Consider the following 27288-nt stretch of genomic DNA (forward strand, 5'->3'; position numbering starts at 1 on the left):
ATCTTTGCCCTTTTTACAAAACAATTCTATAATATGTTACTAATTTTTCTACGGAAAACCTAACTTTACCTATCTTCATTTCAGCCCATATCTTGCTATATTGTACAAAAACAATGTGAACTAGAAGCACCGGCCCAATTACTTTCGCTATTGATTAATTCGATAGACACCCCGATTTAACAATAGACATAAAACCCCTTAAGATCGAGGGTGGCACCCCGGTTATATTGGTTATCAGTTGATTTCCACCCTTAAGGTCTTGAATTCGAGACACTGCCTCACATCCCCTAATCAGGATGACAATCACAAAAGAAATGTGTAACCCTAAGGGATGATTTAGCAAGCCACCCCATAACTTCGCAATTCATAAAAGAACCCATACACAAACCAACATCATAAATTTCCATATTTGTTGTCTTGGATGGCCCAAGTAGGGGCATACAATATACTATTTCTTTTTGTCGTAATAAGAAATTGTGCTTCTGCATATTCTTTAGAATTTATACCGGGTTTTGGCACTCTAACCACAACACCTAAGTGTACAGAGAGGCACAAACTAGCGATTCTGAACAGTTCCCAAGTATGATGAACCTCTGCTAACTGCAGCTCCGTTAAAGAATTTTTTGTACACGCAAAGTTATAAGCACAGATTTGAACAAATTACGTATAAAAACTATATTAAATCATTGATAAATTCAAATCGATTAACAATGTTTCTCTATAATTGCCCTAACCGTATCTCTAATAAACTTGCATAATTTGTGTAGTTTTTTTTTCCAATAGTAGGATTTTAAGTTTACCTTCTCATACAATCCAAAATCATCATGAAAGTCAGAACTCTAATCAGCCTCACCATCCACTCTGACAGAAGAAAAGACTAATCATCTATAAAATCGTCTTGTAATTACAATAAACAAATCACGACACTAACAATGTTCAAACTAAAAAAAGTTGAACTTCTTGACTGAAACAAACATAAATTTCAAGATTGAAATGGTTTTACATTTATAAGATCAGTTTATCTAAACCAGCTCTCAAGAACACAATGGCAAGAGGGAATTTCGTGAACCCCTAATAGAACACAACTGCTTAAATGCATACATGGAGATTCAGAATGCAGATTAATCACCAACATTCAGTCTGCCAGGTACTGTGGAAACCCTAAATTTTCATTATAAATTAGTCAGTCCATTTCTATTCCGAGGGGGGATTCCCTTTCTCGAGTTTTAGGGGAGAATGAGCGAAGGACTCCTCTGGCAGTGAACTTCAGTTAAAAGAAGTGTTTGCACGATCAACAACAGGCCTAGTTGTCTTCTCGGTAGTCAGGGTTCTCTTTAAGAATTACAAATCCTTCGAGGATGGGCGAAAGTGGAATGTACCTAGATACCGACAAACATCATAAGCAAGTTTAGCAACACATATCATCATATATCATTATTAGGATCAGAGTTTGCACGGAAAAGTTCAAACTTGAATGTTTTCTTACTTGTCTGTAGCAAGTTCTGCCCTATCTCCAGCAGCCAAAAGGACGGGCGTAGAATGGGTCTGGAACCCAGTAATGGACTTAGGTCGACCAGCCTGACCAACCACATCGACCGCTTGTCCCACTCTAACAGGAACTGAAAGAGGTTTTAGATCTTCATCCACTGTCATTAACATTCTTGGCTGCGAAAACAGACGATAAACACAAAATTAGTGGAAGCAAAAACATTGAATTTCGTTCATGGTTCTTCTCTAACACAGGGAAATAGTCGAGTTAAAAAGTACCTTCATTGCTAAAGCGAGGAAATAGAGAACATAATGGTATTTTCCCAATATTATTGATTTCATATCAAGACAAGCGTGCAACAGCGTGATTAATCCAGCAAGTGCCGTCCTGAAGAGAGAGAAAGGAAAAAATAAGACTCAATCGGGATAGAGATATGATCAAACACTGCATGTGAAACACGTGGGGCGACTGGGTTATTTTCAAACCGTGGAAACATTATACGGGTACTGTTGATGTTACAAACAAATTGGGAAAGTTTAAAATGTTTCATGTGTTGGTTTCAATGTAACATATTTAAGGCAATCTAAGTCTAATTGCCTTCATGTTATCCTCAAAATCTACATGTACTTTCTCCAACTAAATTAGTCTCAATGTCTATCCAATAGTAACAATGAATTCTTCAAGTTAATTCTACTTACGGTGAGAGGAGGAATCGCTCAGAATGGTGAGGAGCGAGAGTCAGCAAACCTTTTCCCATATGCACAAGACCTTGCGCAATGCGAACCTGTAAATTCGATGTAATCGAAACAATAAGCAAAACTAGAACAATTTGAAGAATAAATTCACAAGAGGTGATTAATCGAATATCATACGCAGAAGAGAAGGCTAGCTTCTTTGTAGTAATAGCTGGACAGATTGCGAAGCATGCCAGCTATACGAGCATTGTTGGTGCCAGCACCTATCAAACCCAAGGAGATCGTAGCTGCCTGAAGAACAGTTAAAGAATGTTAGACCACTTATGTCCATTTTGTAGTGAGAAAGAGGGAGAGAAAATCTTTAAGTGCATTTTGTAGCTCAAACTCACCATTGCTACTTCGGAGTCAGTGTCGTGGCTCAGCCTGCTCAAGGTGTCCATAACATTTACCTGGGCCAGGAATACAAAGTCAACTAACTAGCACAGCAGAAACACTTCATATAAAAAAGAACTGCGTGAGTGGCTCACTTTTATTACTAAACAAAAAAAATTACGTATCAATCAAATATCTTCAGGATGCAACTTCACTGGTCAAGAAGACCACCATTTCATTAGAGGGCATTTGCAATGTCTTATCCACTGACTTAGAATGGTTCAGTTCCTTCCAGATCTCAACAAGCCAAATGGTGGTCCCAACTCATACGTAGGTAAAGACAAATGCATTCAAGAAAATGCCAAGCTATTCTTCCACGACAAGCAAACTAGGCGGGATCCAAACTATGGAATCTGATTCAAATGTTATTAGAACTATGCCCTTCGGATTCACCTACCTTTGGATTGGATATACAAAGAAGTCCAAGAGCCAATGGAACAGCACGGCGGATGTTTTGCTCTCCATATTGTAGCAGGTGCTCAAGCGATCGTATAGCCATCTCAAGGCCAAGTTCTTCAGCCATTGCTACCATAGCAATTCCAAGCACAGCTGGTCCTTGATGCGTCTCACCCTTCTCAAGATGTTGTGCACATTGGCCTAGAAGGTGTTGAACCTGTAGTAATGAAGACATTTTAGAATCTTTCTCGAGCATATTACTCTACTTTACTACTAAAAAACAGGAGATCGAAGAAGGACCTTGAGGACATTGCCTGTTCCAGCATAGGCACAAGATAACAAGGTCATATCACAGTATTTCTTAATCTTTTCATGAAATGTCTTGGAAACTTCTGCGGTGGCATCTACACTTTCCTGCCAAGCACCAAATTTCCAAATACAATGATTAGAACGATAATCTTGACAAAGAGTAAAAAGATGTCATTTCCAAATCCTAATATTAGAATGTCCTTATCTAGGTCTTATTTAATTATAATTCCAAGTAAACCGTGCGAAGGAAACAATATGGATGAAAGATTTGAAGGGGTTCGAAGAAACAAAGCCTATGAATAAAATTGATGAAACTACTAAAGAATGAATAGACCGATAAGCTGCCCAGGGACTGTGAATGTAGTTACCTGCTTTCCAAGATATAGAAGACCAAGGCCAAGGGGCAACAGCTTAGTGAGAGGTTCACCTAGTTCTGCTTCACTACGTTCCATCAATGCATAAATAATTGACTGGGCGACATCTGCATTGCAGGAACCCACAAAGACTAACCCCAGCGAGATTGCAGTAAATGCAATTACATCAAGTGGGGCTTTTGAATCCCCCAGAATTGCTGTTAACTTCATTCGAATCTGCAGTACCATCTATCAATCAGCACAAAACTAAACGGACACACAAAATTGAACTAAATGCATTGCGAACAACAAAATATCATTATTACACTAAAATTTGACACTATTGACATAACAATACTCCTCCAGATCCAGTTTGAACAATCCTGAATAGCAAAAACTCTTGATGACATACATGCCCACAGATAGAGAAGACCAAGGGCATACAATCTTGAAAGAGAGGGAGACATCTAAAACTTTGGGATTGTAGCAATGATATTGTACTCTTAAGTCTATTTGTCAATAAAATAATCAAACATATGCCAGACAAGGAGGTTACTGAATCTGAAGAGTCGACCTTAAAAAATGGTCTGATCGCTGTGTAGTAGGCTCTTCACTTGCTTGCAACTTGTGTGTACTCTACATCTCTCTTATATAATTAAATTTTATCACCAACTACAAAAAATTAATGTTAAGCGGAAAACAATAGTTGGCCACTAACTGGAAAGCCAGATCAAGGAAGATACATGCACATCAACGAAGGAAAATAAAATATGTGCTTCAATTGCATAATTTCCGTGACCTCTTGGACTACTTAGTACTTACTACCAGTCTACCATAACCCACTTTTACGTTCTAGGTTTCTCAAAACAAGGATTTACGAAGTACATCACCTGCTCATTTTGCATCCCAGCATACGACAAACCCAGTCCCATGATTGCTCCAATACGGACAGTTGAATCATCCTTATCCAAATAATCAGATAGAAGTGCCAATGCCTGAGATGAATATACGCATTAGATCTCAACTTTTAATAGACAGTTCATATATTTTGTGAAGATATGATAAGAAAACTTACAGGATCGCAGTCATGATTGACACCGCAATTAACAATGCCAACCCCTAATAATGCACCAGCAATGACATGGTTGTCATTGCTGTGGAAGTACTTGTCAAGTTGTGCTAACCCATTATCGACATCCCACAACAGAATCATGCCCTACAATAAGAGTGACAATTATATGCATCACAACACCAGAACATGATGAAGGAACAGTTACAAACGTAAAGACACAAACCAGAGGGCGTACCAGACTCGCTGCAGCACTAGCCTTCCCATGCTCCTTATTCTTGAAAAGCCAGCTTCCTGTAGAACCACCACTTGAAGATTCTGCCGGGACGGTCATCAACTTATCCTGTACAAGAAAATGCAAGTTTAGATCAAGCTAACAATTTAATTAACGGAGAAGAGATACCAAATGATGAACATCTTACCTGAGCAAAACCAGCATTCACAAATGCATTAACAAATGTAGCTGCGAGATTTTGCCGGGCTGAATCAACACTTGCCCCAGCACTAGCCCTGCCGTCAATCAAGTGCACCTGGGAAACATTACAGCATATAGGTCAAGCAAATTAAGGTGCAGCCGTGCAAGGATAGGCTTGTTCGGACTTACACAACCAGCAAATAGTGTAACATATATATATAACCACTATTTGGCGGTCCAATTACATTCCATGCACACAAACAGGTTCGCCACAACCCTTCTGCTTGTTCCTACTCGCAAGAAATATGTGTCCCTTGGAAAATTGATACAATTGTGATAAAAAAATTTATGTATCTGTCATTTTGACCCATACTCACAAATAAGGATCCTCATCATTGCTATGGTATTTTATAAGATTAACAACCTAGAGTTGTGTATTTAACTGCACAGAACACTTAAACAAGAGACTGCACATTGCCTGGCCAAAGCATACTTAAGAACTTCGACACATCAGACAAGAAGTGACCACTTTCAAATCATTGCCTGCATCATAAGATAACAATAGAATATGGAAAAACTTCCATCCCATCAGGCAAAACAGAGCCAAGAAGTTTGTTAAATACCTTGTAGATATCTTCAGGTGATTTTGGCTCCATGACCTCAATATCACGAGCAAGATTGAGATAACCTTCGCTTATATTGAGATTGTTAATGATGTCTTGACACCTAACTCTATCGTCATCATCTTCAATCATGTCGTCATCCAGCACGAAATCAACGCCCTGGGTTATAGAACTCGAAGTTTTAGAAAACTATGAGCTATGATAAGGAAAAGTAGTCTTGACGCCGTAAACAGGGTTAAGCCCTGTTTCAGGCTCAACAACTAATTCGACTTCACATACCTTAATAACACTATCTACTTGCAAATTCTCAAGATAAAAAGGTAAATAAGTGGAACAAAAGGGCTAGAACCAACAACTACATGGTAAAAGCAACACCGAGGCATAAGCATCAATGCCAATATTCCATAACGGCAAATGGCATTGGGGCGAGCCTTAGCACGTTGACACACCATTTTTGTAAAAATAAAAAGTAACAGAATTAACTTTCTAATCACTAATTCAATGATTCAGAATCAAACTGAAGCATGTCCAACATATAGCTTCACAACTTTCTTCCACTTAAGCATATTTACTCCTACAATCATACCTAAACAAAAGTAATATTAAAGTTGTTGCTGGCAGTTTAAAACGGGTGCAAGACTACCCTAGCTACTCATACACGAGTTTCCTTTATAGATAGAGATTTTCAAGCAAGTCGGCGTTCATTTAAAATCATGGCACTTCGGTTTGACAGGGAAATATTTTTTATGCTACATCGACTACGGAAAGATCAGTACCACTTAATTGGCCTCTAAATACAAATCTATGCAACAATCTAAATAACCAGGCGGATGATGAAGTTATGTCACTCATTCAGCATTCCTTAAAAGAGCAATTATATTCATTTATCATCACAGTCCAGGCGACTGGTGCTGCTAAGAATGAATAAACTTACATGTCGACCAAGGATGTAGCAGAACTGCTTTTTCTTCTGCAAATCATTACAGGACGTGAACATCTGCTTCACATACTGCAAGAGTGACATTTCGAAGTGTGAATCAAAATCAAGCAAGATGTTTGCACACAAGCATATACACAAAAAAAAACCACCCACCCGAAAAATGGATGGGGTTAGAGAAATAAAAAAAAAAATTTGAAACTTAGAGAAATAAAATTTGGAACAGGAAAGTAGCAAAATGTACCCCCAAATTATCCAGACAGAGTGCAATTCTAAGTGCACTTGGGTATTCTTCAAATTTGAGATAAATCGTATAAGCAATATCCAGTACCAGCAGATCATCGGGTCCAGGTAGGTAACTGCAATGCATTACCCAACAAAGAATCATCAGAAGCAACGTAATGATGTGGATAATATGATCTGAATATTGTGTTTAACCAACACATAACAATGCGTACTGTAAGGAGCCCGGCACGAAGTGCCACGGTTGAATATAATGCGGTATGGTTCATGACTTTATGTTTCACCCCTTAGATCAGGTTACAAATGAAAAAGAAACCTCAAAATATCATTTATCTAACCTTAGTTTTTTTTAAATGTTGGGAAGTTTTTTTTTTAACATTGCGACACACACATATGACCATCTAGTCATTTATTGCATCTAAATTTACTGTACCACAGCAAATAACGTTGCAACCATCGTATCAAATTTCAACAGTCTTACCTCGCTGAACTAGTGAGGTATAAGCATGTTCTTTTGTAATTTGTGGCATCCACATACTCAACTAATAAATCAAGATCTTCGACCTGTATCCAATGAAAATAATTCATCATATTTCTTCCTTCGTCAAACAAATACACACAAGGATGAAAGATGAGAATACCTCCATTAGAAGATCAACAGCTTCAGGCTCCGCATTGTGCTGTAACATGATTCCAAGGACAACAGTATTAAGTGGAGCATCATAAGTTCATAAAATACAAGTTACTACATAGAATTTCTGCCACAATTGACAGCAATATCATACTTCGTATATGATCAACAAAGGAACTGCTTATAAGGCTAGAAAAGAAGGTTACCTTCATATGGAAAGCAACAATTTGTTGAACCAGCTCCATTAGATCTTCTATGGCGGCCTCTTCTTGCTGCTGCTTAGAGAGAAAAGATGGTATTCATATAATGAAGTAAATATCAAACATGAAAAAAAAAAACGAAGCTTTTAATTCTATCATGGAGAAATGCTAAGGAGCAAGTGAGAAACAATTAGAAAGTGTTGCTACTATAAGCCCCTTGTAAAGGACAAAGCAGAGGTGGTATTTTGGTCAAATTGTTTGCCCTTAAGGAGGTTGAATCAAAGCAACAAAAGTAATGGAGTTCTTATTCTTAGGATGCTCCGTTCAATTTATACTAAAGTTCAGGACTCCAGAATAAGAACATTTCGCGATTTAATTTTTAAATACGCCTGAAGGCTTCGGACCAATGTGTCGCCCTGACTTGATGAATCAACCAACAGCCAGTCTTCCTAAATCTGTATCTCTCGAAATCCTAACTACAAGCTTAGCTCAACTCGTAAGATTCAACTTTCAACAGATTTAGGACAAGCCAGACCCAAAACTGGCTCCTGACCAGGTCAAACCGATCCCTAAAAACCTTTACTTTACATCCTCATTTCACTAATCAAGTAACCAACTACGTTAATTGTTGAAAAAGATGACTTGAGGAAGACAACTAGAAAGTGGACAATCATAATAGAGGATAGTCTGATTGCTTATCAACAGCTCAACTTATCTCAATATGTGAAAAACAAAAAGACCAAATATCATAAATCAGATATCTAACCTGTCGGTTTATATACTCCTGGGAGATTTCTCCAGCAAGATTCCTAGCAGAATATAGATTAAACTTAGCAGGATGAACAACTTAATAAGATGTATTTTCAAAAAGAAGAAGAACTTGACGACATGAACAAGGGACTCGAAATAAGATATAGCATGTTTGTACAGAGGACAATAACAGGCCATATAAGTATATAACTAGTTGTGGAGACACGAAAACAAGGTTTCAAATAAACATTACAAAAAAGAACATAGAGTAACAGAGAAACCCACATAAACCTTACAAAATTGCAAAATAAATTTTCATGTACAATTCATGCAAATATGCAATAATTCTTCTACGCACTGATTATTAACTGCACCACATCACTTGGACTTGAAACAAGCGCTTCAACGGGGTCAGAAACACTCACCTCACATATTCATGTCCCCATGAACCAATATCTCCCTCCGAACCCAACAACCTGTACTTGAGGCTTTCCTGAAGAAATATTTAATAGAGACAAACTCAATGAATGAATGGACATATAAATGAACGGGAGCATATAAAGCAATAACTCATCACTGATATGAAGAGTTTCTCTTAGCCTAAGTAAAAAAAGTAAGAGCTTAAGTCGAAAGACAAAAACTGTAGAGTACCCGTTCTCCTTCGGCAGACATGGTCAAGGCTAGAACTGAAAGAATGTCTGCCAGATATTTCTGCAAATACAGAGACCAAGTCAAAAACATGTCAAATCGATCCAAATAAGTCTACCCAAAATTGCAGCTTTGTACCTTCAGGTCTGAATCTCCCATAGTTTCATAATAAGTCTTTAGAGTCCCATAATGTGGACGAAGAAACTTAAGAGGTTTCGGAACAGAGGTCATTGAGCTAGTTGATGTCCGAATCTCTTGCCTACAAGAAAATAAAAAGAATAATTGAATCTCAACTGGATGTTCTAATGACTATTAGTCAGAAGCGTGGCGATAAGGTAGCCTGCATACTACTTAGTCGCATAATCATATTGCTCTGGTGAAACGATCTGTTCCTTTTTCTTCTTCCCTTTTAAAATTGTTCAAAACAATAGAACATCGGGTTTTTCAGTCATGCAACAGAATTGCAGAAGTACCTAATACCCTAAAAGAGTATTTAAAGTTGCATCGTAGAAGACAGATGTAAAAGAGTGTCCCGTGTACAGTTTCGCCCAACATATTGAACATCGTTAGAAAATACAGACTACAAACACCAAGATTATACAGTGAATTGGGCAACCTATAAAACACATTACTGAATGAATCAAACGGCGGCCTGTTGTTAGAGAAAACAAAGTGAAGTGCCTGCTGCTAGGGACAACAATAATTTAGCTATTGAGCTCCTGAAACCTCAAACGAACTCTAACATCAAAGGTACTTGGAGTCTTGGACTCACACTAATTCCAAACAAGTCCTTCAGCCTAAGGTTTTTCGAGGTTATGATAAAAGCGTGAAGTTTAATAACCTAATTTGTTCAGCCTAATAGGCATCAAGTACTCAGTATCAGTTTACAAGACATACAAAGTCTACTAGCTCTAATGATTTTTTCAACTATTTAATGTGTAAACCTAGCCTCTTTTCCTATTATACAATCCAAATTGCCCCAGCATTGAGTGGGTACTTAAACTTATTGGTATCAGAGCATTACCTCATACTTTCTAGGGCAAGTTTCTGAACACCAGGTTCAGAATCCTGAACCCTTTCCACATAAAGTTCCAATTGTTGCTTAAGAGCCAAATCCTCATCTGACTGTACATAATTCCCATTCCACAAAAAAAAAACAAGTTCAAATTAGATCACAAACAAGCCAACAACAAAACCCAGATTGAAAAAAAAACTAGGGTTTATTTCTACTAACCAAGTCTTCATCTTTCTTTTCATCCTTCTTCTTCTTAGGATCTTTAGAAGGTACTTTAAGAGATGCTTCTTCTTGGGTTTCACTATTTTTAGGGTTTGGATCGATCGTCATGTTGGATCTCAGTGCAGGTTGAAGAAAAGATGAAGTTTAACTGGTATGAAAAAGAGCGGAAGGTTAGTGATGAAGGAGATTTATATACAGTACTGAAAAAGATTCAAGCTTGCACATAAAGAAAACTTTTTTGAGGATTGGGCAAGTCTAATGGGTTTTTTAGTTTATATGACTTGATAGATAGTTAGGGTTATTTTAGGAAGATTAGTAAGTTTTGTAAGTATGATTAGCTCAACTCTAATTTTGATTCACCCTTAATTTAGGAGATTTCCATTTCCTATTTGTTGTTGATTAGGAACCCATTTATATTTTTTGTATTTTGGGGGCTACTCCGACACAAATTCACTAAAAAATTTATGCTTTTTTTTTTTTTTCGTATGTTGGTGTTCGACATGATTTTTAAATGAGTCTTAAACTTTATTTATCTATTTTTTTCGGCCAAGAAGAACTGGAGAAAAATTGGTAATAGGTGATTATATTTTGAATTTATTTATCTTTAATAGCGGTGGTAATTTGTAATTTATTGTCAATATCTTATCTGTTCGTCGTATTTAGCATTGGCGTTATTTGCCGATTATGAAGGAAAAACAAACATGTAAAAATTTATATTTGCTACATCCTTTTTCTATTAAATATTCGTAAATCTGTATTTTAATTACCTAATTAGTTTCCTTGTGCTTTTTATCTCTATACTAATGGAATTTAGAGTTGTATGTTCTAGCATAGTAACACTCAAGTGAAATGAAGTTATTAACTGAATTAGTGAATTGCTTATTTTAGCCGTCAATCAAGGATGGCATTGAAGAGAAAATGGTTAATTAAAATGGCCAGCGCTTTGGGGAAAGCAAAATAGTTTCCGGGTGTGAAGACTTAGTCAAAAATTAGTCAACTTTTTTTGACAATTTTATTTTCTAAGTTGTTAGAGGGAAATAAAAACCTTCACCTCACTTCCCTCCACCTCACCTAACTCTCTCTCCACTTCACCTCTCTCTCTCTCCACCTCACATTTCTCTCACCACCTCACTCTCTCTGCTACCTCATCTTCTCGCCACCTCATTGTCTTCTCCGACAAAATTTGCCGGCCGGCAACCTTCAAACTTTAAACAAAAAAAATCTCTCTCCTCTCTCACACAAAAACTCTTTTCTTTTTTTTTTCTTCCTCTCTCTCTAGATCTACAGAGAGAAGAAGTCTGTTCAGACCTTGAACGGATCTGTTCAGACCTTGAACAGATCCGTTCAAGGTTTGTTCATCTCTCTCTCTCTCTAGATCTAGATAGAGAGGAGAAAAAAGAGAAAAAAAAAGAGTTTTAGAGAGAGAGAGGAGAGAGCAAAAAGTTTTTTTTTTAGCTTTAAAAGTCGTCGGCCGGCGACCTTGTCGGAGAAGAGAGAGAGGTGAGGTGGAAAATTTTCCCATAAAATATATTTCCCTGTAAAATTTTGATACATATTCCCTTTTAAAATTTTACACCCCGGAAACTATTTAGCTTTCCCCAAAGCGCTGGCCATTTAAATTTGATCCGCGTTTTATGACCAGTTGGAAAGTTCAACAGTCATATTACTTCTGACTTTTTATTTGAGCCCCAACAATATAATTTCGTTAATCGAACTTAATCAGCAATACTTTCTCTGGCTTTCCACTTTCAAGAAGTTCTTTTGTTATTTTGTATCCATTATCCATCTCCCCTTTACCGAGGAAAGCCATGAAAAATGTCGTTGATAATGAATAGATTGCCAATGTCGACAACCTTCAATTCAACCGCTCATCTTGTTAAAGCTTGTTTTGAAGCTCCAGCAGATCTTTTTGAAGCTCTAGATTTGAAGTTAGAGAAAGGGAAAAAAAAAGACAAGTACAAGAAACGAAAATGAGAAGAGTGGGAGATAGGAATAGATAGAGAATGATGTTGGCGACGATAATGATGGAAAGAGTAAAGAAGAAAAAGATCGAAGAAAAAGATTTTGTTGAGGAATCAGTCTCTGCAAGCCCAATTAAAACAGTGGACAAAATATGAGAGTTATTTTTTCCAGTTGGTTACAAATTGAGGGCAACACCGGTCCTGCGGTCCTGGGGAAGCAAGCAAAGCCTTGCTTCAGACCCCGAGGCCAAATGACCGCAGTCCCCACTAGAAGACTACATTTAAAAAATTAAAGAAGCCCGATTTATTTTATCTTTATACAAAAAAATTACCAAAAGCAACAAATAGGCAATTTTGGTTCAATTGATAAAAACACATGATATATAGATCTAACAACCCAATTTTGGTTTTTTTTTTTTAAAATCACTTCAGTTGACAAACCTACCACCACCATAATTACTAAACATCCAGTACCTCCACGCAACCATCATTACTAAATTTCAACACCACCACCACAATTAAATTGTATTTTTTTTTTAATGACTTCAGTTGACACTTCTACACCAGTAGGATCACTAAATCACCACCGTTTTACCTCCACTGTTTTACCCCCACTACCACCACCATAGTTACTCAATCTCTACCACTGTACATCCACAACCATCACCGCCACGCCCACCATCATTACTAAACCTCCACCACCACAATCACAGTCAAATCACAACCAACACTATCACCATAAGCACCCATAAAAGATTGACGGCCAAATTAAGATCAACCCCAATAAAAAAACAACCATGGCATTTAAGTGCTGATGCCCTGTAGGGATGAAATGACACCAATTTAAAGGAAAAAAAAAAAAGTAGGATCTAATATATAAATCAGTTCTTGATCTATTGCTGTCTAAAGTTACAAATTCCATTTCAAGATTGCACAATAATGAGAGATCATAACATGAACATTATTCGAACTTTATACTTCCAAGCTGTTAAATTAAACAGAGCAATACAATACAACACAACACAACACAACCCAGTTATATAAGTATGAAGACAACACTGTTCCATGTAGAATAAAGTATTTTTCTTGTTGTCCTGGTGGCGGTGGGTGGTGGTGATGGTAGCTGCGGTAGATTCATGTAAAAGGAACCCAACTTTTGCCGGGGACTAAAAAGCCTCCCCGGAGTTACAACAGATTGAGCAGCATACTAAACAAAGTTGGTTGAGTGTCTTACAAAGATCATACCAGCATATATTAGATCGAAATGCCTGAAAACTCAGGGCTACCAAACACTCTTCCCAAAAATAGTTGTTCTCGGAGATTTTCTTGTGCTAATGTAGAGGAAATAGGGGAGACTATTTCACTCCCTTGGCCGAGCTAACCAGAGAGAACTAAGTGCTCGAAGCCTAGAAAAGTAGTCGTTTATGGCAAGCAGTGCACGTGCTGATTGGCGTGTTGTTAATATCCGGTGCATTTGTTGCAGAGTTTGCTGCCGTAGATTGTCAGCCTGATAATTCAAAAGAAAATAACAAAATCGATACTGCGACTCTAAATAGAATGAAGTTGAAAAGAGAATAGGAAAAGGACAAGACCGAAAAATGTTGGGAAAAAAAGGAGTGTTAGCCTCAAATACAAAACATTTTTAAAGACTCCATAGCTGTTACTAGGGTAACTGAAAATTGATAATGATATCGCTTAACTCAACTCTTTAACTTTGGGTAAACAGAACACCACATGAATCGGGTAACCAGACCGTGGTAGAAGAGCCTAATTCTTTTCTACATTTGTGGGTGTGGGTGTGGGTGTGGATGTGGGTGCTGGCGAGGGTGTGGATGTGGGTGCTGGCGAGGGTGTGGATGTGGATGCAGGCGTGGGTGCTGGTGTGGGTCTGGGCTTCGGCAGGAGCGGGAGCCTGCCTGCGCGACCCGCACAGACTTGGCTTGTGCGGGCCAATTCTCCCATGGAGCAGGCAGTGAAGCACAATAGCCTATAATTATCTTACACTGTCTAGATCAACCAATGCACTGAGCAACAATGGATCTTGCTCATGGACAAAATATTAAATATTGGTGTTACTTATTGATAATTACTAATTACATTCTAGTATCACTAACTGATCCAAATCAGCCAAGCCAGCAGGCCCCAGCGTAGCTCCGGCAGGAGAAGCAGCTTGAGAACCGCTTCTTTTTCTGTTCCCACTCATCGTTTAAGTCTAAGGGAATATACTTTTAAAAAGAACTACTAAATAAGAGGAGGATATACCTGACGAAGGAAACCTTCGAGAGTTCCAAGTTTCCCCATAGCCATCGCCATCTGACCCATATAGTTGGCTACACCCCCAGATGATCCTGTAGGACCAACAGACCCACTGGCCAATGTCTCGGCCAAAGATTGTTGCAAGGCTTCCATTCCCTGTGATAATGCATCCTCGGCTTGTTGAGATGATTGCTGCAGGTTGCAGATCTCTACCAGCTGTTGCTCAGTAAGAGGCTCCAATTGACTCACAAGGAGCTGAAAAACACCAGGTGGAATGAATATCTCCCGAAGGAAGAACGGCAATAGAAGAATACATCAAACATCCAAATAATGCAATTCCAATTGACATAATAACACGTAAAAGTGAGGTATGGGATGAATCTCACCCTAATATTAAATTGCAATTGCGACTAGAATAATGGAATCTGGGATTCGCTAATAAGAAAGATCTAAGGGTATATTATGATGTTATCTCAGACTTTGGCAAGGAGGGGCTAGGGTCGCAAGGTGAGGTGAGTGATGCCCTCAATCAAGCGCGGTTTAGCGCTCAAAGGGCAACCAAGGGAAACCTCAACAAATAACGCAAACTTCTTCCCAACCTATGACATCAACCCCTTGAGATGCTTGAGCGTGTCTTGACATCATAGTTCTAGCTTCTAAGGACATAACAAATATGCAAAGACCTCGAACATGCATAAAGGAAATTTCCTAAAAGGCTCAAATGAATTTGAAACATAAAAAAACAGCCAACCTTGAGGAGTTCAGATGCGCGGAAACCACCGAGCCACATAAAACACCTTTCAGCTGGTGTTTTCCACATACCAGATAGCATATGGAAGACATCAGCCTTCGCTGCAATTCCCTTCAGTCTGAAAATGTCATCGTAGTGTGTTGTGACGCCATCCACGATGCTACGGAGTTCGTTGTCACTTGCATGGGAGTTTACTGCTGCTCTCAGCTCGTTTATCTGTCTATTGTGCTCTTCCATCCATCTTGCATATTCAACGTCGAATGCCAAGGCCCCTGCGGAACGAGGGAAGACCAATACATTAATATTGCATGAAGTAGATGAATTTGCCCAAAAACGCATAGATAGCAGATTATTACAAGGATTAAGGATATGCTGCAAAAAATTCAAAGCGGAATAATAACAATTGTGTAACATAAATAAGGTACTGAAAAAAAGAGTACGGAAGATATGGTTTAAGTCTTAGAACAGCTTATTAGAGGCAGACCCAATTTAGAAGGAAGGGTTACCATTTCCGCTCATTGAGTGAGATTGATCTCCTGAACTTGAAATGAAGATGCCCTAGGAGAAAGAAAAGCATACCGCATTAACTAATTGAACCAGAACGAAAAGAAAAGTGACTCTTTAACATATACATAAAGGAAACAGGGAAACGAAAGCAACCTGTTGGCGAGCTCGTTGAAGCTCTTGCTCGAGTTGGGTTAGCTTTAGTCTGCTACTCTCTAGCTGTTGGACATATGCCTTCCAGAAAAGGAAAATAATACTGGAATTAGTGGATTTATATTCAAGTCCACAACGAGTCAATTGTTCAAGCCTAATAAAAAAAATTCTATCCACAAGAATGTAAAATTTGATACTAAAGTGAGACAGCTAAATAATGTTGTAGACTTCGACACGATAGTCAGATTTAACCTAACATGATTCTCCTTATCAAACTTCGACCGTGTCAGTTCAATAATCTTGCCAGTACTCTCAGTCATTTAAATGGGTATATGTGAGATTTTGTATATGTTCATCTTGTGTGTGTACTTGTGTGTGATCGTGTCATCTTGTGTGTTTACTTGCGTGTGATCGTGTTAGGACCATAGATGCTACTCTAGGTTAACATCTTATCTTATAATGTACAAAGGTCGGTCGGAACATAAATATGGTAAGTAAGAAAGTAAAGGACTTAATAACTAAGACTAATATGTGTATGTGTGTCAGTGTGTGCGTATGTGTGTATGTGTGTATGTGTGTTTGTTTGTATGACGTGTATTTTAGACCTTTCCCACCTACTGGGTCCGGTTCTCCAGTGCCGCATGCATCCATTTCTTTTGTTTACTTCGACGCGAACTACCAGAGCGGATTAGAGAGAACTTGTCACTCTCTTTTTTGAAACTTGTCACTCATTCGTTCCCTCTAAATTGTTAACGAACAAGTTATCCACCAGATCTAATACCCACTTCATCACATTTGTGATAGACACCTTCACTTGAAAAGATAGATAACTATGAATTCTACGAAACTTGACTGTGCACGTACAGGTATTTTGCTCATTAATTTATAAACAAGACCCATCAATGGATAGATCATATCAAGTTAAAGTCCACACTCCACAGAACCAAAAACGGATTCTGCCACAAAAGCGGTAAAAACTTTAAAGAAACAAAGAATAGGAAAACCTACTTTTTTTCTTAGTCGACTTTTTCTTGCAGCTTCACGATTTTGAGCAAGTCTGCGAAGTGTCTGCAATCTCAATAGTCAAATAAGTAAATTGGAATTGCGGTGAAACCTACCTCGGGTAATATTCATAAGGTTTTCATAACTAACCTTTTGATCTCCTGTCTTCTCCTTTGATCTATCACTTGAATCAGAAGCTACTAAGCCAGTTGAAGGACCAGTGTCAAACTGTTACACGAAGTACTTAAATTTTAGGTGAGAATACAACAAATAACAGAGCCAGAAAGTAAATAAAGTAATTAGAGGTATTCAGAGATGAAAAAGTAAAGAGAGCAGTATTTGATGCCAAAGAAACAAGCAAGTTGCACTCAAAGACTGGTAACTAAGAACTATGATAAGTAGATAAGCATGCAAAATACTGAAAATGAATATTTAGAGACATTACCCTTTGATTCTTATCATCTGTGTCAACATCCGTTGACGTCTCCGTCCTCGGACTGCCATCTGCCATTTCTGTACTCTCCCCAGTTATCAAGAGGGAGACTAGATTGAGAAACAAGATTATGTCGTACTTCTTTTCCGATGGCAGACTCGGAGTGCCAACTCTATTAGAGAACGAAGTTACACCGGAGGAAAATACCGACTGTTCCATGAAGAGAAAACGAACAAACATAATGAACAAAAATAATTTGGAAATTCTACATCTTCAAAAGAAAATAGAAATCATCTACCAATTGAATTATTTTATCTGCATGACTATGTCTCTAAATCTCTATGTTTTTCAGTGAGTGGGTGATGCAAGTGCGCATGCGAGAGAAGATGGAGATCCACACATCCTCATAAGTAATAAGATTATCTTTGAGTTTCTCTTGAACTGAATAACAATTACTTGCAAATACAATTATCATCCTATATGCTTATACTCACACTCTATATTATAAGAACATCTAATTAGATCCCCCAAGCTCATATGTCAACCCTCGCAGCTTTGTTGCCATAGTAGAACTTTTGTAATGATTTCGTAAGGGTTATTAGCAATACAGTCCAACTAAAAGAGAAGCAAATAACGGCACTGTTGGATACAGTGAAAGCTGGCTGGAAGAATCCTTTAAAATTTATCTTCTGTCAATAGTTTTGTCGTGCATACACAATTGCAAGTTATATCAACACGGTTAAATACCTAAATTAACTGAACATGAGCCCAGAACACAGGTTGAGACACTTAAGCTCACAAAATTATGGGTAAATAAGAAATAGAAAATCACAAAGTAGTAGGAAAAAGCTCCTAATTTAGCTCAATCAACTGATGTCGGCAAATCTTAAACTGGGTTATTAACATAATTGTAGTTCTTCAAACTGTTAAAAAGTATTGCAACGGAACAAACTTCTAAATCATGTTCAATCAAATGTGAACAATACTATTCTAGTAAGATCATGAAAAATTGAACATTTACTATAAAAGTTCAAGATAATAAAAAGATCTAAAGGGGAAGAGAAATTACAGTCCATTAGAGATGAGAAATGGAGGCACAAAGCTTGTGGCATCTTGCCCACTGCTTCAGTATCATCTTCCTCAGTGTCTTTCCTCTCTATTCTACTGCAATCACCAATCCTACCACCTAAGCCCTAATTCCCCTAAAAGAAAGATGCCCTAAAGAAACCCTCAGATACAGTAAAGTTCAGTCTTTTCTTCAAACAACTTCAGAATTCAAAACCCTAAACCTCACAAAAGAAAGATCAGCTTCAGCTGCTTAACTCCCATTAAGAAACCAACCAACTCACTGTAATCACAAAGAAACCCAATAAAAATTAGAACTTTACTAAAGAGAAACGAAACTTACAATAAAAATCCAAACTTTGAAATCGGAGAGATCAGTAATTAATGACTGAACTAAAAATCTTCACAACCAGTATCTATAAATCACCAAATAAATAAAAAGCCCTAATGTTAATTTCAAAAAATGAACTCAATCGAAGTACTTGTGGTAAATTTACTATTTTTAACACACTATAAAAACCCTAACTCAATAGTTTTCAGTAAACAAAAGCCATCATTATTACCAATAGATAAGATCAGAGAATAAAGATTTGAACTTTGAAACGAAATTGAACTATAATTGAAAAGTGGCAGACCTTAATTAAGAAGACATAAAAAGAAGATAGAAAAGAGAAGAAAGAAAACCCTAATTTAACTACTGAGATGTTGTTTGATCAAATTCACCTGTTTTGACTTGCTTCCTGACTATTTTCTCTCTCTCTCTCTCTAAAGATTACAACAACTCCCACCTCGAATATCGAAATTTTTAATTTTGAGGGGTAATTCTGTGATTATATTCAATTTGAGGGTCTGTTTTATTAAAAGAAAAAGCATCCCACTTTGATTTTTCTTTTTTTTCAGTCTTTTCTCGGAGCCGTCATTTTGGGACAAAAGAAATTGTTGCCACTAAACATATTGTACAAAAATAAAATAAAATAAAATAATTAATTTAGATCGAGTCAACAGACTTTATTAAGTCATATCAAGTCAGAGGACAACAAAAGAATTTGAAAGTAAAAGTTTAGTGTGAGTTTAATGGGACAGTTAGGGGAGTAGTAGAGCAAGACTTTCGCGGACTCTTGAGAGTCCGCGAAAGTCTGAGGCATTCAAATCCAGACATTTGAGAGTCTACGAAAGTCTGAGGCATTCAAATCCAGACATTTGAGAGTCCACGAAAGTCTGAGGCATTCAAATCCAGACATTTGAGAGTCTATGAAAGTCCGAGGCATTCGATTGTAGACAATTATGTCCCAGACTTTGGTGGACTTCATAGTTTGATGAATTTGTGAAGGATTTGGGACAAATTTGGAAGCCAAAATGTCTTTCAAAAAACAAGAGACATTTGAAGTCCATCATGTGATCAAACAACAATAATAATATTAAAATAATAAATGTCTACCAAATGTCCATCAATGTCCACAAATATTCACAGATGTTTACGAAAGTCGAAAAATATATTTTTGAAATGTTAGTATAAATATATTATTTCATGTGATTAAACAATAATAATAATATTAAAATAATAAATGTCTACCAAATGTCCATCAATGTCCACAAATATTCACAGATGTCTACGAAAGTCGAAAAATATATTTTTGAAATGTTAGTATAAACATATTATTTCATGTGATTAAACAATAATAATAATATTAAAATAGTAAATGTCTACCAAATGTCCACCAATGTCCACAATATTTACAGATGTCTACGAAAGTCGAAAAATATATTTTTGAAATGTTAGTATAAATATATTATTTCATGTAATTAAAAAATAATAATAATATTAAAATAATAAATATCTACCAAATGTCCATCAATGTCCACAAATATTCACAGATTCACAGATGTTTACGAAAGTCGAAAAATATATTTTTGAAATGTTAGTATTAATATATTATTTCATGTGATTAAATAATAATAATAATATTAAAATAATAAATATCTACCAAATGTCCATCAATGTCCACAAATATTCACAGATGTCTACAAAAGTCGAAAAATATATTTTTGATTAGCACAAATATAATATGCATTACACATTTTGTCAATGGACTCAAGATCTTAAAATGTCCCCAGGACATTTTGTCTATGGATCAAATGTCTTGAAATGTCTATAAAGACATTTTGTCTACAAACTCTCAATGTCTTGAAAATGTCTATGAACACATGTTGTCTATAATAACTCATCCGAAATGTCTACGGGACATTTTGTCCATGAAAGTCTGTGCTCCACTACCCCCCCCCCCCCCCTTAGATTCACGCCACTTTCTCTCTTTTGATGGAACCAAATGAGCGTTTCATACCCAGATTTAGAGCAGTATGTTGTTTTACTCTTATTCATCTTCTTTAATCAATCAGTCTTTTAACTTTTGTTTATTTTTGTTCTTACATTTTTTTAAATGTCAAATCTGAGTTTGAGTCCCGTATTTTGATAAACTATAAATTTGGCCCTCCGAGTGACGTAATTGTTGTTCGTTGATTCACATTTAACCCCGTAATGTGACAGACCCGCCTTTTTTTATTTCCATGTGTTTGATAAACTATAAATGTCGTCATGTAAGTAGAATAATCGTTGAGGTTCTCTTAACATGTTTTCTTCATCTTTCAAATCTAAAATTTCAACCTTGAAAAATGGAGATTGATTGTGGCACGGTTATACGATAACTTTTCACTTCCTCTTCTTTCCAGGTCTCTTTATGAAAAATACGACCGCAAAGGTTTCTTTTAGTGGTGGTTCAATCGGTTATAAAATTTGTATTCAGTCCAAGATAAAAAAAATGAAGTTGACAACACTTAAGTATCTTTTGTTTATGTATTTAAACTAAATTAACGTTAGTTACCTGTTGTTGGAGTAAAATCACATTTTATTGGTTCTTGTAACAAATTCTAATCCTTAACGTTTGTAAACATGCACAAATTTGAATTAATACAATGGACTATTAGTTCGTTCCTCGGAGGAAATTTCCCATTACACTTCTATCCTTAAAAACCATCTCCATAGTAAAAAGTTTAAACTAATCATGCGGGAGGGAGGAATGAGATATTTAGAAAAGTTGAAAGTCGTTATAACGACCCTCATCCTAACGTCGGTGTATATACTAGAGGTAACTATTAGAGTTGGTTTGAAGTCTCTCAATCCAGTTCCACCCATAATTAACAACATTTAGAAGAAAAAAATTGTTAAATGACGCCAAGATCTTGGTTGACACTAGCCAGAGTCTTGATGTGGTTGTCGATCCTGACCAACTAGACATGTGAGAGAGAGAGGACGGTCGATTGATTTGACTCAATCACATCAGGCAAAGCCTTGATGGGATTGTCGACCTTGACCAACCAGACATGTGAGAAGAGGAAAGATGAATAATTGATCTGATCAAACCACATATTCACTGTGATAATTTCACATTGCTCACGAGATATCTGGAGTCTGAGTTGTAGATGAATGCTGAAGCTTAGTAAGTATAAAAGTATATTTGGTGGGCTCGTGGAGCATTTTCCAAGAAAAAACTTCCGTATCTGCGAGCTTGGACCTAAGGTGTTTAAAGCATAAGGTGTTTAAAGCGGATACAATATCGATATTGTCATACTCACAAGTGATATGGTTTGGAGCGTCACACACCTCACTTTCCCAGTTTCTCTACATAGACATTTGAGATGTCCTAACCCAATGGGTTGGCATCTGAAAGACATTTCCACCCAAAAATAACATCTAATGAAGAAGTGAGCGAGTAAAGTCTTGAGTTTGTGAAAGAACTCGTCAAGAAAAGAGGGAAGAGAAAAATGGAAAGCAGTGAAGAAGAAGATGACTACCCAACCCACGAATGGATCACTCCTCAATCCAAAATTAATTCCATTTATCAATCCAACGCTGAAAAGGTTTCATTTTTCTCTTTCTCACTCTAATTTTTCTCATCTTACTTTTGCCACATTTTACCCTAAATTTTACAGTTCATCAAAGATCAAAGTTACAACTTTTTTGTAGATTCAAGTTATGATTGTGTTGAACTGGTTTTAACACTCTGAAGTACTTTAATTCACTAATTCATAGTGTTACCCTTATGTGGAAGTTTCAGTTCATTATTAGCTAGTTCTTGAGGGTTCCTTTCTAGGGTTTGTTTCTGCTACTAAAGATTGTGATTTTGTAAAGCACAAAATTTCTGCTTGTTATCTCTATTTTAAGACTACCCAGATTAATTTCTGGGGTTTTCTTTGTGGGTTTATTTTTTTTAAACCGCATTTTGAAATTTTAAGGAACTAGGTTGATTTTCATTTTACCATGCATCAATTTGGTGGGGGCACAGCTTGTTGGATCTCTCTCTCTCTCTCTCTCTCTCTCTCTCTCTCTATATATATATATATATATATATATATATATATATATATATCATCTTCTTCTTACCTTTTAGTTGTTTCTTCCGATTTCCTGCTATCTAATCTTTTCTGTTCTATTTTCAGGGAATCAGACAACTTTGTTGTGAGCTATTGGACTTGAAAGATGCAGTGGAAAACTTATGTGGCGATATGCATTCGAAATATTTGGCATTCCTCAGGTAGTGAATCGTACGAATTGTTTGCTTGATACATAGATTGTGCCGCTTGGAATCTTAGGACACTGAGACCAATCCCTTTCCCCGATCTAATTCTTCCTAGGTCATAGATGATGATCACTCGCTCTTGTACTTCATTAATCAACTTATATGGTTCAGGTATTACATTCTATAGTAGTTATGACTGATGATATATGAGCTGTTTACAGGATATCAGAAGAAGTTGGCGAAATGGAGCATGAATTGATTGAACTGCATAAGCATGTATCTGCTCAAGGTATTCTTGTACAGGATTTGATGACTGGAGTTTGCCGCGAATTGGAAGAATGGAACCAGGCTGACGGTGAAACCCTTGAAGCCGAAGAAGATACTCATGGTGGTACACATCAAATTCTCTTACTCAATGAAGAAGAGACTCAGAAGATGGCAGTCTTGGAGAATATTGATGTTCTCCTGGCTGAGCATAAAATTGAAGAGGCTTTAGATGCAATTGAGGCAGAAGAAAAAAGTTGTCCCGAGCTCCATGGTTCACAGGATGCATCCGCTGCCGAAATCTCATCTTATAGGACTGCTTTCCAGAAGAGAAAAGTGCTGCTCGAGAATCAGCTCGTTGAGATTGCTGAACAACCATCATTGAGCATTGCGGAACTTAAGTTAGCTTTGAATGGTTTACTGAAACTTGGAAAAGGATCTACGGCACACCGCTTACTTCTTAAAGCATGTGAATCCCGTCTCCATAAGAATATTGAAGCATTCCTTCCTTCATGCTCAATATATCCTGAAACATTTCCAGCTACTCTTTCGAAGCTTGTATTTTCTTCGATCTTAGCCACAGCAAAAGAATCTGATTCAATTTTTGGTGACAATCCTGCATATACGAACAAGATTGTGCAGTGGGCAGAATGTGAGTTGGAATCTTTTGTTCGACTGGTTAAGGAGAATTCACCCCCGTCAGAGACAGTTTCTGCTATGTGTGCTGTAAGTATTTGTGTCCAGGCTAGTCTCAATCACTGCTCTATGCTGGAATCAAGGGACCTTAAGCTTTCTAAGTTGCTTATGGTGCTTTTACACCCATATATTGAAGAAGTACTCGAGATGAACTTCAGACGAGCTAGGAGAATGGTTCTTGATATCACACAGAATGATAAGACCTTTGATTTGTCACCTCGTTTTGTCTCTCCGCTATCTGCTGTTGCAGTTTCATCATCAGACAGTGAGCTTTTAGACAGTGGAACAAGATTCATGTTCATCGTCAATGTAAGTTGATCAAAGACTTGAATATAATCTGGTATTTTCTTACAGGAGTAGATAAAATCCGACTAAAACTTGTTCCTGTAAATAACGTACTATCTTCTAGCCTTGATATTTATTCCCACCAAAGTTTTGAAAACTGATACTATATTACATTTCTAGAAGTCGTGCCATTTTATTTTTGAAAGTTAGGGGTATTAAATTTCTCAATCCCTACAAGTCCTTCCATTCTGATTTTTCAAAAAGAAGATTCAAAGAGTTAAATGAGTAAGAGTCGCCGAAACTTGTTCTTTTGATTGGTTAAGTGAATCAATGTCAAAGTTGAGGTTGCACCCAATTTTAGTGCAATGTTTAGATTAACCAATATTAGTACCCCAGATAAAAGATTCGCCGATGTGGATTCAATTGGAATGAGTATATATATAGATATGGATTCATGGAACCAAGGCTAGTGTCATATTTATCCGCTCATCATGTCTATGCTCATGTCCAGTTCGATGCATTTAGGAGTGTAAGATAAGATAAACCTACATGTGTTCTCCAATTCACTATTTATGTGTTTGCTTGTACGGCTATCATTTTATGTTAAGTAACATGGCTATACATATTTAGTTACATGATGCTATGGCAGTATGACACCAAGTATTTCATCTGTGATCCAATCCTCTATTGCCGCCACCAAATATCTAGAATTCCTTATCTTATGAATGTCAAGTTTATTTTCACAAATTCCAATAACATCGTAGATATCTAACATGGTATGTACTTGCTCTTTCAGGATATTGTAGAACAGCTAACTCCGTTGGCCATTGTTCATTTTGGTGGGGCAATTTTGAACAGAATATCTCAGCTGTTTGACAATTATGTCGACGCGTTGATGAAATCTATACCTGGCCCTATTGAGGATAATAACCCCATAGAACATAAAGAAGTCATAAACTTTACGGCTGAAACAGATTCTCAACAACTTGCGCTTTTGGGCACTGCATTTTCTGTTGCGGATGAACTACTGCCGATGGCCGTGGCGAAAATTTGGAGTGGACAAACTGAAAATAAGGAACCAGGAAGTGGCTCAAGTGAGAACTTCACGCCCAGTATAAGTAATGCCATAGACTTCAAAGAGTGGAGGCGACAACTTCAACACTCCCTAAATAAGCTCAGAAATCATTTCTGTCAGCAATATGTTTTGAACTTCATTTACTCTAGAGAAGGCAAAACTCGGTTGGATGCTCAAATTTATTTAAATGGTAGAGGAAAAGATCTGTTCTCGGGATCCCACCCACTGCCTTCACTGCCATTCCAGGTGATACTCTTTTCTAGTTGTTTGTGTTCTGACATACGAGGCCAATATAAATTCAGCAACTAATTCGTTTGTCTTCCAAATACATATGTTGTCTCTGACTCTGTAGTTTTACTAAAAAACGTCCTTCACATGAGATTTCTCTTGTAAGCTCATTCTCTAATACGGTTTTGATTAAATGGGCTAGAAGGTGCTACTCTTATATACAATCCCATAGTGGAATTACTGTGTCAATGGCCTTCCCTCATTGGACCTTTAAACATGCAAAATGTATTACGTAGTGGGCTACGAAAAATATCAAACAGATGCTAATAATTAGGTCATTCGTCTTGGGACCAGGCATTGTTTGGAAAGTTGCAACAGTTGGCAACTGTTGCTGGGGATGTGTTACTTGGAAAAGAGAAGATACAGAAAAATTTGCTTTCTCGGCTAACGGAAACAGTGGTTATATGGTTATCTGATGAACAAGAGTTCTGGGATGTCTTTGAGGACGAGGCTCACCCTCTTCAGCCACTTGGTTTACAGCAGGTGTGTTCTTTTGCATTAGGCATGTCCAGTATACTTTTTCTTTCATACATTGAAAACAAAAACAAATTTGTATTTGCAGTTAATTCTTGATATGCGCTTCATTGTTGAAATCGCTGTTTATGGAGGCTTCCCATCCCGAAACGTACACCAAACTGCATCAGCCATTATTACTCGAGCAATTAGAACCTTCTCTGCAAAAGGCATAGACCCACAAAGGTACGTCTCAGTCTGTCCCTTATTGATATTCTCCCCCGTATAATTGCTTCTTAATTTACCACTTGAAATTTGCATTTCTTTTACTTTGGACATAGTGCACTTCCTGAAGACGAGTGGTTCGTTGAGACCGCAAAAGCTGCAATAAACAAACTTATGTTGGGGGGATCTGCGTCAGAAGCATCAGATACCGATCATGATGATCTTGATGAACACATCATTTTACACGATGAGATCATTTCTGATTCCGACGATAGTCTTTCTTGCCCCTCAAGCATAGACTCATCTACTGATTCTTTTGCTTCTGCAACTATGGGCGATGGTGAGGGTGAAAGTCCCATGTACTTCTCAGATCCCGAGAGTTGATCCCGCTGCCAGTATCTGTCTCCTTTGTCGATTCGGGTATATACAACAAAGCTTCATCAGAAAACAAGAATGGCTTCAGAACTTGGCAAATGTTATAGAATAATAGGTAGATTTTCATGGAAGACGCGGTCTCCTTTCGGATTCAGACAATATTATTTTAGTTAATTAGGGTTTTTTGCTGTAGAAGAAAAGGTAGAAGTAGAAGAAGAAGAAGAAAGAAAACCTTGTTTGTTGTTAGAGTTAGTAAGGGATCATATGGTTCACCTTTTGCAGATATCATTCATGTACATCAAGATCATATGCAAATGTAGTAAAAAGGGAGTTTTTATTGGGGGTATGTTTGCTGTCCTCTTTTCCATTATTCAATCAAGTTTCTTACACTTTTTCAGGGGATTGTCTAAAGAGTTAGCACATCAGAGCTCAGAAGATCACCCAATTTGTGAAGATTACTGTTAGTACATCACGAAGAGATAATACAAAGATACATCAAAG

General features: G+C 37.2%; 3 protein-coding genes across 6 annotated transcripts; 1 reads left to right on the forward strand and 2 right to left on the reverse strand.

Moving 5' to 3' along the window:
* Window positions 1–867: 867 nt before the first annotated feature.
* Window positions 868–10858, reverse strand: LOC147540402 (26S proteasome non-ATPase regulatory subunit 2 homolog A-like). Of its 2 annotated transcripts, none has more exons than XM_086644354.1 (25): window positions 10425–10858; window positions 10215–10315; window positions 9329–9449; window positions 9194–9253; window positions 8968–9035; window positions 8559–8601; window positions 7799–7867; window positions 7603–7641; window positions 7443–7525; window positions 6963–7077; window positions 6716–6790; window positions 5782–5940; window positions 5166–5273; window positions 4982–5086; window positions 4750–4890; window positions 4565–4669; window positions 3690–3911; window positions 3313–3426; window positions 3014–3229; window positions 2574–2633; window positions 2362–2475; window positions 2188–2273; window positions 1768–1876; window positions 1487–1665; window positions 868–1379 (listed from the first exon to the last, which is right to left on the reverse strand). In XM_086644354.1, exons 1-25 carry the CDS (start codon window positions 10533–10535, stop codon window positions 1304–1306), a joined length of 2679 nt encoding a protein of 892 aa, XP_086500480.1. In that variant the 5' UTR covers window positions 10536–10858; the 3' UTR covers window positions 868–1303. The 2 variants fall into 2 exon arrangements, with proteins under 2 accessions (XP_086500480.1, XP_086500481.1); XM_086644355.1 differs by having other exon boundaries at window positions 9329–9987; window positions 10046–10315; window positions 10425–10582.
* Window positions 10859–13230: 2372 nt separating this feature from the next.
* Window positions 13231–19380, reverse strand: LOC147540403 (transcription factor TGAL1-like). 3 transcript variants are annotated; one of them, XM_086644356.1, is made up of 10 exons: window positions 19276–19380; window positions 18557–18835; window positions 17500–17697; window positions 17205–17282; window positions 17061–17120; window positions 16056–16133; window positions 15902–15953; window positions 15396–15667; window positions 14651–14899; window positions 13231–13895 (listed from the first exon to the last, which is right to left on the reverse strand). In XM_086644356.1, the coding sequence occupies exons 3-10, from the start codon at window positions 17563–17565 to the stop codon at window positions 13749–13751; spliced, it is 1002 nt and encodes a 333-aa protein (XP_086500482.1). In that variant the 5' UTR covers window positions 17566–17697; window positions 18557–18835; window positions 19276–19380; the 3' UTR covers window positions 13231–13748. The 3 variants fall into 3 exon arrangements, with proteins under 3 accessions (XP_086500482.1, XP_086500483.1, XP_086500484.1); XM_086644357.1 differs by having other exon boundaries at window positions 19188–19328; XM_086644358.1 differs by having other exon boundaries at window positions 19116–19277.
* A 2958-nt stretch (window positions 19381–22338) lies between these two features.
* Window positions 22339–27133, forward strand: LOC147540404 (LOW protein: exocyst complex component-like protein). Its single transcript, XM_086644359.1, has 7 exons — window positions 22339–22467; window positions 23047–23141; window positions 23348–24395; window positions 25168–25692; window positions 26029–26217; window positions 26297–26433; window positions 26529–27133. Exons 1-7 carry the CDS (start codon window positions 22372–22374, stop codon window positions 26794–26796), a joined length of 2358 nt encoding a protein of 785 aa, XP_086500485.1. The 5' UTR covers window positions 22339–22371; the 3' UTR covers window positions 26797–27133.
* The last annotated feature ends 155 nt before the right edge of the window (window positions 27134–27288 follow it).

The sequence above is a fragment of the Eschscholzia californica genome, unplaced genomic scaffold (assembly GCF_041429995.1).
Source record: "Eschscholzia californica isolate CP2 unplaced genomic scaffold, dmEscCali1.0.p SCAF_5, whole genome shotgun sequence".
NCBI lineage: Eukaryota > Viridiplantae > Streptophyta > Magnoliopsida > Ranunculales > Papaveraceae > Eschscholzia > Eschscholzia californica.

What these genes read in the sequence shown, in the direction of transcription:
- LOC147540402 (XM_086644354.1), bottom strand. Translation starts at nt 10,535, where the DNA reads ATGACGATCGATCCAAACCCTAAAAATAGTGAAACCCAAGAAGAAGCA. An exon ending in TCAATCATGACTGCGATCCT is followed by an intron (nt 4,670 to 4,749) that starts GTAAGTTTTCTT and finishes TATTCATCTCAG; the next exon opens with GCATTGGCACTTCTATCTGA. An exon ending in CTGACTCCGAAGTAGCAATG is followed by an intron (nt 2,476 to 2,573) that starts GTGAGTTTGAGC and finishes ACTGTTCTTCAG; the next exon opens with GCAGCTACGATCTCCTTGGG.
- LOC147540403 (XM_086644356.1), bottom strand. Translation starts at nt 17,565, where the DNA reads ATGGCAGATGGCAGTCCGAGGACGGAGACGTCAACGGATGTTGACACA. An exon ending in AGAAGACAGGAGATCAAAAG is followed by an intron (nt 17,121 to 17,204) that starts GTTAGTTATGAA and finishes TTGAGATTGCAG; the next exon opens with ACACTTCGCAGACTTGCTCA. An exon ending in TCGAAGGTTTCCTTCGTCAG is followed by an intron (nt 13,896 to 14,650) that starts GTATATCCTCCT and finishes TTGAATTATCAG; the next exon opens with GCTGACAATCTACGGCAGCA.
- LOC147540404 (XM_086644359.1), top strand. Translation starts at nt 22,372, where the DNA reads ATGGAAAGCAGTGAAGAAGAAGATGACTACCCAACCCACGAATGGATC. An exon ending in AGCCACTTGGTTTACAGCAG is followed by an intron (nt 26,218 to 26,296) that starts GTGTGTTCTTTT and finishes TTGTATTTGCAG; the next exon opens with TTAATTCTTGATATGCGCTT. An exon ending in AAAGGCATAGACCCACAAAG is followed by an intron (nt 26,434 to 26,528) that starts GTACGTCTCAGT and finishes CTTTGGACATAG; the next exon opens with TGCACTTCCTGAAGACGAGT.